At 44.6% G+C, this 9,734-nt stretch overlaps 1 protein-coding gene across 2 annotated transcripts in view; it reads right to left on the bottom strand.

Moving 5' to 3' along the window:
- The window catches only part of PHYHD1 (phytanoyl-CoA dioxygenase domain containing 1), a 6,465-nt gene extending 3,860 nt beyond the window's left edge, over positions 1-2,605 (bottom strand). For both annotated transcript variants that reach the window (XM_008940409.1, XM_008940410.1), the window contains exons 1-4: positions 2,573-2,605; positions 1,624-1,782; positions 1,065-1,140; positions 889-936 (exon numbers count right to left, since the gene is read on the bottom strand). In XM_008940409.1, the coding sequence (XP_008938657.1) occupies positions 889-936; positions 1,065-1,140; positions 1,624-1,782; positions 2,573-2,605 (316 nt within the window). The remainder of the gene's footprint in view (positions 1-888; positions 937-1,064; positions 1,141-1,623; positions 1,783-2,572) is intronic.
- Between the last annotated feature and the right edge of the window lie 7,129 nt (positions 2,606-9,734).

The raw sequence follows: 9,734 nt of genomic DNA, 5'->3' as shown, positions 1-9,734 counted from the left end.
AAAAAACTGAAGTATAACAGAATGTCAGGGGGGCTGGGAGGGGGAGAGTGTTTTTCTGAGAAAACCAGGGAATGAAGAACTCTCAGTACTGAATTTCCAAGTTTAGTGAAGTTTAATCTGAGCAAAGTTCATGTGTTTGGAGACACTGTGTATCCTGCTCTCATTTTCCATGTATTGGTTGAAAACAAGTGGGATCAAAATGCAAGTTTGGTAGCTAGGAGAGAGGAAATGGGTCAAACTGAAACCAGTAAGTGTAAAGAAAAGGTGCTGGTGACACCAAAGGAGAGAAGACAACTGCAGTGCTGGCAACCTACCACTGCACAGGACACAGAAGACACAGTTTGATCTGCACCGAACGTGACCAGCCTCAGGTGGTAAATTTGTTAGAGCAATCTCTTACATAAGAGACAAGGGCTGAAGTCCAAATTTTTGCACATTGATGACTCTGAGCTATGCATGGCTGAAAAACCTAGAAGGGTTTTTGTGAAAAGGATTGTAACAGAAGATATTTAAGCCTCTCGACAACAGAGTGGGGGGCAGCACAGTGAGAACTGCTGATGGTGACAGAGCAAAGTGGAGGAAAGCAGACTGGCTGTAGAAGTCAAGTTGAGGAATTTAATGCAGAAACCCAGAGCACATCAGCCTGAGGCTGCAAAGACAGGAGCTGCCTGGCCACAATGGCAAGAGAGGATGAGGCTTGTGGTATTTGATGCAGTCATCCCCAGGAGACACAGAGAAGCAACACAAGAGTGCAGGTGCTTTGCTGCTCAAAGGTTTCAACTCTGGTAGTCAAGGTTATTTATGGTGAGTAGGTCTGGAGAAATCCTCATGCCTGAAAACCACATCCCTTTTGTCCATCCCTCTCAAACCCCCATCCTTTAAACATACCATGGCCAATCTTGCTGAGGGATTTCTCCTTTGGAATTAGAAAATTACCTATAAAACAAAACCAGAATTTAATGTTGTGTGCAAAGCAGGAATCCTCCCTAGAGCTGACAACTGCCCCTGGCCCCTCAGCCAGCCCTCCCCTCCCCTCCCTGGGCCTAACTCAGACCAGGGCTTACCTCTCTCGTCCAAAACACCTTTCTCAAAGAAGAATCTAATCTTGTCTCCACTGGTTAGGAAATAATCCGAGCTACCCTGCCAGGGATAAGAGCCCAGTAAAGATAATATCCTTGTAAAAACACAGTGCTTTGATCAAAGGCTCATTTTATACTCACCTGCATCTTTCTCCCATCAAGCCGCAGCACAAATAAAACACAGGCAATACAAATCACTCAGAAAAAGGCTTTCCACAACACTAAATGCCTTGGCATTGGTTAAGACTTTACAAAAACCCCTCGCCCAAGCCACCCTTGCTATTCTTATGCTAGCTGCCTGGAAAGGAACCTGTTTTCTGGCTGCAGAACCAGCACAAAGTGATGTCCGAGCTGCCCGTGGCCCAGCAGAGCCACACACCTCCCCTGCTCCTCACCCTCTGACAGCCCCAGCAACATCTGCAGAGAGCTGGAGGGCAAACTGCTCTCACGGGGTTAGGTGCGGTTAGAGGACAGAGTCGTGTCCGCTCCGAGCAGGTCCTGAGCAGCTCTCTGCCCCTTCCCTCCCTCCTCCCTGCCCCGGTACCTGCGCCTGGAGCTGCTCCTCCGGGCGGGTGGAGAACTCGGTGCGGCAGTGGGGCGGCCCCTCCATCCCCGCCACGATGTGCTGCATCTGCCTCCGCATGCTCTCACACTCCTCCGCCGTGAAGAAGTGCTCCAGGAGGAGGAAGCCATCCTCGTGGAACTGGAAGAGACACAGACCCCCAGGGAAGCGGCACAAGCGAGAGAGAACAGCTCGGCCCCTTTGCTGTGCCTCAGCTCGGGGTGAGAGGCAGCCCAGCTCCAGCTTTGCAGCTGGACAGTCTCCTCTCGGTCTGTAATTTCAGGAGGAGTTGCTATTGTAAAGAAGTTCAGTAACAAGCGTGGATTCCATACAGTTAAGAACAACATATCTCAGCCCCTCACAGCCCACAGAGCAGAGATTTTGTGACTGGAGCCTTTGTGGCTTAAGAGTATCTTAAGACACATAGCAGCAACTACTAAATCCCAAAGCCTGCTAACACAAACAGAACAGTCAGACCTGGATGCCAAATAAGAACAAGATTCCTTTACAGGCTGGAAAGTGTTGCTATCTCTAAGGGAAGGATCCCTGGGTGATTTCTCATGGTTGACTACACAATCCCTTACAGAACGAAGTGAACTCTGTTGGCACTACTGGTTCTTTATATAGAATACCCTGAAGATTATCCTTTGACAGGCAGGTTTCGACTTCACGGATGAGAGCTGAGCAGCACGACAGAAGGGCACAAGAGAAATTCCTCCAAGACCTCTACAGGACCAGTTGTCCTCTGGAAGAGTTTGTAGCCACAACAGGGTCCTCACACACCCAAAATCAACGTAATACAAAAAAGTTAAGACTGTTTGTGAAGCTGATTTTTGCTAGACCTGCTCACAGGTTAACTAGTGACAGTATCTCAGAGCAGTGTCACCTGCCTGCACTGCAGCCACGCTCCTTCACGGGTACAGCTCCTTACCTTTTGGATCTGATCCTGGGTTACAAACGCCATCGGGGCAGAAGCTCCCAGGATCCCACCAGCAAGAGCAGGATATCAGCCAGGCTCTGCAGGAGCGACTCCCCGCCTCTCCACGTCATCCTTCCCCAGCCTGTGATAACAGCAGGCGCTGGGCAGCCACTGGAGCTGCTTCTCCAGATTTGTCCCCACCTCCGGCCATTTGTTCCTAGCAGGGACATTCCAGGCTGCAGAGTTTTGCTTTGGCTCCTGGTGCTACTTAAAGTGTACAAAAGCATTCTGCTCGACTGCAGTCACGAGCTTGATTCATTTAACTCCAAGGAGGAATCACTGTTTTAATTAAGGACACAGACTGAAAAATAGAGCAGTTAAGCTGCTCAACGTGGTGGTAAAATAAAGTAAGGGAGGTAAAATAGATTCAAGGGGAATGAAAAGATCTAGAAGTTTTTAAACAAATGTAAAGTGGCAGTTCAGGGTCTTACAGAGCCCTTTTTGCTCAGTCAGAATCATAGAATCCTTTAGGTTGGAAAAGACCCTTAAGATCATCAAGTCCAACCATGAATCCAGCACGTCCAAGTCCACCACCGAATCTTGTCCCTCAGCACCACATCCACAAGGGCTTTTAAATCCCTGGAGGGATGGGGACTCCACCACTGCCCTGGGCAGCCTGATCCAAGCCTGGAAAACCCTTTTGGGGAAGAAATTTTTCCCAATGTCCAACCCAAACATCCCTTGATGCCATTTCTTCTTGTCTTATTACTGACTTCTACCAGCACTTCAGCACCTGGAATGGACTCCTGAGACCCAGGAGATGACAGAAGTCAGAACAAAGAGTGTCAAAACTGAAGAGCTTTCACTAAGGATTTGGTAAAATTCATAGAGAATATACCTGCACTTTCCACCCCCAGCTGCTCTTTGGCTCTTCATACCTGCACTCGCTCGGCTTGTTCTCCTGCGGCATGGAACGTGCATGGAAATGGGTGAACCCAGAGGCACAGTTCAAACCAGAGAGAGAAAAACAGAGAAACTAGATGTAAAAGAAGAGTGAAGCTCAGCTGCCAGCCCAGCGGTGGCGCTCCCTGCCAACACATCCTCCCAGCGCTCAGCAACCCCTCCGGGAGGTTTGTATCTCCACAGGAAAAAAAGGTTTGGCTGAAAACATCCATTCAGCAGCACTCCACAAAGAAATTACTTCATGGGGGCGGTTTTATGCATCACTCACCTAGCCAAAAGAAAAGCCATCAAAATGGGGTGCAAAATGTTCATGAGAAGATGTTTACTTCCAAAGATATTTGCTAGCAACTGAAAATGCATCTTAGAGATGTTATTCTGTAAAAGAATCAACTCTGGATAAAAATGCCTCTCCATCTTATTCAAGGCTTTTTCCTCTTATTTTCTTTGAAACACAAAGGAATTCAGTGTTTTCACTGGAAAACATCTCTTTTTGAGCATTTACAGCTTGTTTTCAAGCTTTTCTCAGCACACGAGAAGATACAAGTTCAGTAGTTTAAAAAGCTAAATGTTGCCAGACTTTGATCACTGGGCTAGGAACATGGAGAGAAGGAAAAAAAAAAGAACAACCCAGCATCCAATGCTGCAAAACTCAAAAAATAAATCAAGTAGTTTCTCCTTCCTGCTACTGGGCTCTCACCAGCTGGTAGAGGTGTTTTTAAGACATGTAACCAGTGGAAGGAAAGCTGCTGGAGGGATTGCCTGCAAGTCGATCTGGTGAGGAGCCACCTCCCTGGGAGGCACCAATCCTGGAGAAACACCTTCTGCTCACCCTCCCGTGCCACTCCTCAGGCCCTCTCTCTACCTGCGTCACTCATAATGTGCTTCTCATTCCCAGGCTGTTTTTTTTTTAGCAATTTAAACACATCATCTTCTCCACTCCCCACCTTACGCCCATGTGGTGACTTCAGAGGCTGTTTTAGCTCATACACACAACACAAACCACAGTTTTCCTGTTCTGTGAATTGTTTCGAGCAAGATAAACACAGATCAGAGCACACAACACAGCAAGCCCCAGAAGATAACCCACTGCATAGACCAGGAGACTCCTTGGTTACAGGAGCAGTCATCAGTGTCCATCCTTAGGAGTCCTCCAGTTCTTTTCCACTCCAGACATGCTCCTATTTTGAGGCTTAGCAAGACCTTCTCAGCAAGAGGAAGACCACCCCCACCACATAATGCCCAAAAAAAGTAAGAGGAGGATGTCATCTTTGCAAATACCTTCTCTTCCAGTAAGTTTAAATAAAGAAGCTAGAAAACACTTGGACAAACCTGGGAAATGACCCCCTTTTCCTTCCCTTCCTCCCCCTCCAAGAGCTCTTTTACAGACTATTAAACAACATTTTCTTCTGCCAGCTCCACAAACCTGCACTTCTGGCAAACTCCATTGGAGGCTGCCAAAGCCCATCCCATGTCTGTATGAAAGGTACAGGAGGGAGTGACATCTGGAACACCAACAGCCCTGAAGCAGACAAGCACAAGTGTTTCCAAGGTCTTTTTGACTGGCACAATTATCTTAATTTCCTCTTCAATAAGAGCCTTTCCTCTTGAAAGCATTTGGAGCCAAGCCAGCTTGCTAGTCCTTCAGAGCCAGTTTAAGCAGCTCAGCACTCCCACCAAAACTGCTGCTGTTGAAGCTGCCAGGCTTATTAGGTAAGCAAAAATTTCTGCTAGATCTCTTATCACCTGTCCTGAAGTATTCAATATGATCAACAATGAGACACAATACTTAATGAGAGAACAAAGCACAGGAACAACACTATCCATGATGAGTATTTAAATTGTATTAAGTAGCATGTTATTATTTAAAATGTCATGGATGCTGGGATATTTCTGTTGTCCCTGTGTTGGCAGGGTTTCCTTTGAGCTGTCAGAAGCCTCAGAAGTGCAGTACTTTTCCATCAAGCAAATTGGCATTGTCATCAACAGGTAAAACACAAGGTGGTTATTTCTTCAAAAACCAGGAAGGTAAAAAGCTCCTAGTGCAGTAGGGCTAGAGAATTTTACCAGAATAAAACACAGTTCCAGCAGCCTCTATCTGTTCTTTATGCTTTAATGAGCTACACAGAAAATTTGGAATTATCAGAATTAAGTGTCTTTATCCAAAAGACAGACCAGCTCTTCACCCTCGTGCTCTTTCCCCATCACTGCATTGAAGTCCTGCAGGAATCCACCGAGCACCAGTTTTCTTGGATGGCACCTTTCCTTCTTTCCTTTTGCTCAGCTGCTCAAAGAGCTGGTAAATCCTTGCCAAAAGGAGATGCAGTCTGAGTGAGCTTTAGCTGACAAGGAGCATTTCAACCTCTCCTTTCTAGGTTCGTTCCTGCTAAGCATTTCATTAAAACTCAGTGCCAACAAGCAGCATCACAAACCACCACCTTTCACCTGTTTCACAGCCTGCTCACATCTTCTGTCACAGAAGCAGGGCAAATGTCACTGTGGTCAGAGTCTGGGACAAAGAAAGCAAAGGAAGGAAAACCACAAGAGAAATCTCTTTTTTTTTTAACAATAAATGAGCTCCACAAACCCAAACTGCCTTTGAAAGTTACAGGCTGATTCTCTGTAACTCATGAACACACTCCATTAGGAAGGACACTATCTGCCAGCACTTGCAGTTGAAAAGTGGTGCGTGGGGTAGGCAGACAGGTAGGAAACAAATAACTTGTTACCAGCAGCTGGCTAAAGACACTATTTCTATGGCAACAGAGTTTTCTTCATTACCTTCAGTCCCTGTCCCTCTCCTAGGAAGGGGAGGGCAATACGCAAACCCCAACTGAATTTCTACAGCTTTCTGTAGACTGTACTCCCCCCAGTCTTATATTTGGCAACCCAGTTTCAGCCATTTGTTGATGTGATGGTGAAATATATAAGGCAGTCCAGGCTTGTTACAGAGCAGGACCCCTTCTGCAACATCTACTTGGTGCATATTTGTGAAGGAATGTCATAATCCACAAGGACTCACCAGTGAACCCCATAATCCTACACAACAGCTGGAATTATAACATCTGCCTTCTGAAAAGCAAGATCCTGAAAGGCTAAAGTGCCTTCCCATATAGAAAACTAAAGAAAACAGACATAAAAGGAAAATGCAAATCAAAAATTAAAACTTTTATTCTGTTAAAGTGTCCAGTCTTACAAGTCTTTCAGAGAAAACAATAGCAGCCTTCAGTGCTTAAGGTGGAGGTGCTGTGGATCAGCTGCCCAAACCATCCCACACACAAAGTGAATGTCATGGTTCTGAAATGTTACATCCAGTGGCAGGTGTCAGATGCCAAACCACAACCCTGCTCGTGCATTTACAAACTGGGAGTGAACAATGTTTAAGCCATGAGTAGTGTCTTACTTAGACACATTTGTCAGCTGTAAAAGATGACTCAGGCTCATTAGCCCCCTTCTCCTTAAGTCTCCTCTAGAAAAATTTCCCCCATTGTTCAGTAAAATTCCTTTAAAGGAGACTGAGATGGATGAAGGGAAGGATAATTCCAGAAATCCTAACTTAAGCCTTTGTTTGTATTAATTCACACAACATTCACCTTCACTATTGGCATCCAGCAATTCAAATACAGCTACTTTCGAAAAGGGATTTTGGAGATGAGATTTCTGGAGGATTTCAGCAGTTGAATATTAACCTAACACTGGAGCTGGGGAGATGGAGGAAGAAAGGTCTGAGTGAAACAATACTCTTGTTCCAGTTCCACTTCATGCACTGTTAGAATGCAGGTAGGACAGAAACCTCACTCTGTTTTGGCAAGATTAGTGAAACTACAGGATCCACTGTGTGGCCAAACTGGGGGGGTGGAGGGGAATTCCTATCAAAATATAACAAGCAAAATAAGTACAGTTTAAGCAATAGATTTCCTAGTTAGCATTCACACAGCCTTACCTTCAGTAACATTTCCAAGTAGATGACTCTACTGTTTACAGTGTGACAAGAGTGTTTGTCAGTGAGAAGTCATGCCAGAAGTTCAGAGATCTCTCCACGGTTGAAAGAAAAAGAATCAGAGGTAACAGCCAGCTTCAGGCAGAGACTATTGCAAACGTGCTTCAGGAAGCAAGTGCCTCTGTGGAGCAGTTATTAATGCATCTCAAGAGAAGGCACAGCTATTAGTGAGAAAAAAAGTTACTCCTACCCTGAAGGGGGACTAAAGAAGAAACCCAAAGAACTCAAACCACACAAGTCCTTTTCCAAAGCAGAAGAGCAGCTAAGGAAAATTGTCACAGCTGTTGAACTAATAATGTTTGAAACTTTTTTTTCCATACACCTCATCCTCTACAGGATGTGCTATTGTTCTCAAAATTCCTAGAACAATTTTTTAGAGAGAAGGAAAAGAAAAAGAGAGAGGACTTCAGTGTGGTTCAGCAACAGAAAGCCACTTAATACTATTTATGGTAATGAACACCAAGAACTTTAATTAAAATAAGGTGAGCTAAATGGAGTGTATAAATGATAACGAGAAAATTTTAAAAATGAGGTAGGATATTATCAGGAAGTGATAATTAATACCAAAGAACAGCACATAAGGAGATGCCTGTAACAGCCATTTATCCATTCAGTCTGGCAGAGCAAATTCATTCCAGCTGCTGAATTAACTGAGGACCAAAGAATAAAGTCAGAAATAAGTCTTACACAAAGAATAACTTCAGCTAACATTTCAGTGCATAGTTTCAGAGACAAAGATTTAAAACATTTAATCAGTATGGTATTCCTTGTCTTTCAGCTGGCTGAAAGTAATTAGTTGCAACTTACTATTTTAGGGGGTATTTAACAGGAAAGGTAGAATTCCATTTTACTAACTTTCTGTCCTTACATGGGATGAGGGTGTGATCTTGTGATCTACAGAGTCTCCACAAACTCATTCAGCACAGAAGTGCTACAAAGGAAACCACTGGGTTGAATTCAAGCTGTTGTATGGTTTAGCAGCTATAAATAATCTGGTTTGCTACTACTCAAGTGCTTTAAAAAGCCTGTCAGAGGACACTGACCAGACTGTTGATTGTTTGCTCAAGTTGAGCTTTTTCTTGACACATCAGAAATAAAATTCCTAAACCCCAGTTCAATGGAAACTTAAAGTAAAAAAAAAAAAAAAAAGAGAGTAATATACACTGATTGAAATCCTGCAAATGAGGAAGGATTGCTGATGTAAGCTCATCCCTGACAGACTGAGCAAGACTCCCACAAGTGTGGGAAGCAGATGACTCACTCTGCTGTGCATTGAGTTCTGCAGGAGTGCTGAGGAGCAAACATGCTCAGGACCTCATGGTTTAGACTCTATCCTTGAAGTTTTAAAGCTTCTTCCACCTCATCCTATGAGACTGACACTCTGGAACCAGTATCTACTTGAGGGAAGACCAAGAAGCATGTATCAAGAGTAAATAATATATATTGCTGTCTTCCAGAGTGGCAAGGTATTGTTGTGCCACCCGTGTCTAATAAAAGAAGTTATCAGACTGCTCCTCCCCATTTTGCCACACAGGAAGTTATCTCAAGCTCTAGCAGCCATGACTGAACAAATTGAGCTTAGACTATTTTAAGAGCAGCAAAACCTTAGTGTTTTCATGCACAATCACAGCTGGCCTGTCTCACAATCTGTAGGCCTCAGGCACAGGGCAGTCCCACCTCAGCAAGCAGGAGTGTAGCTCTGTTCTTTGATGAGGTTAGAGACAGTCCCACTCCCTGCAGAATGGCCTTTTGTCCACTCCTGCTGGGGACTCAGCACTGAGACACACAGAAGGTCAGGAGGCTTGTGAGCTTCTAGAAGTGCTGCAGCATGTTTTCAGGAGCTGCTTATAGAAACTAACACAGCAGTGTAAAGTTTAGTTTGTATGAACAAGACCAGAACTGGAGTCAAGAGTCAAAGCTCTCATCTACAATGAGCTAAACATACCAAGGAAGTCTCTCCTCCTATAAGCTAGGTGAAAATCCTGAGAGGAACTTTGCCCTTTCAGTCCTGCTTAGTCTAAAATGTGTGTTGTAAACCAGTTACCTAGTGGCCTTGAATACAAAGCAGAGTTCAGCAGCTATTACAATCCAGCACTATAGTTTGGCACAGAGTAAGGAAAAAAAAAAAAAGTTTCTATCCCAACAGCCCCCACACCCATCAGAAGGAACTGACTGGAAAACAGCATTACTGTAGCTAAGCCTGAAGCCATTCCC

The sequence above is a fragment of the Merops nubicus genome, unplaced genomic scaffold (assembly GCF_000691845.1).
Source record: "Merops nubicus isolate BGI_N331 unplaced genomic scaffold, ASM69184v1 scaffold8365, whole genome shotgun sequence".
In the NCBI taxonomy this organism is placed as follows: domain Eukaryota; kingdom Metazoa; phylum Chordata; class Aves; order Coraciiformes; family Meropidae; genus Merops; species Merops nubicus.
The sequence above is the reverse complement of the archived record's forward strand: the minus strand, read 5'-3'. Positions and strand labels throughout refer to the sequence as shown.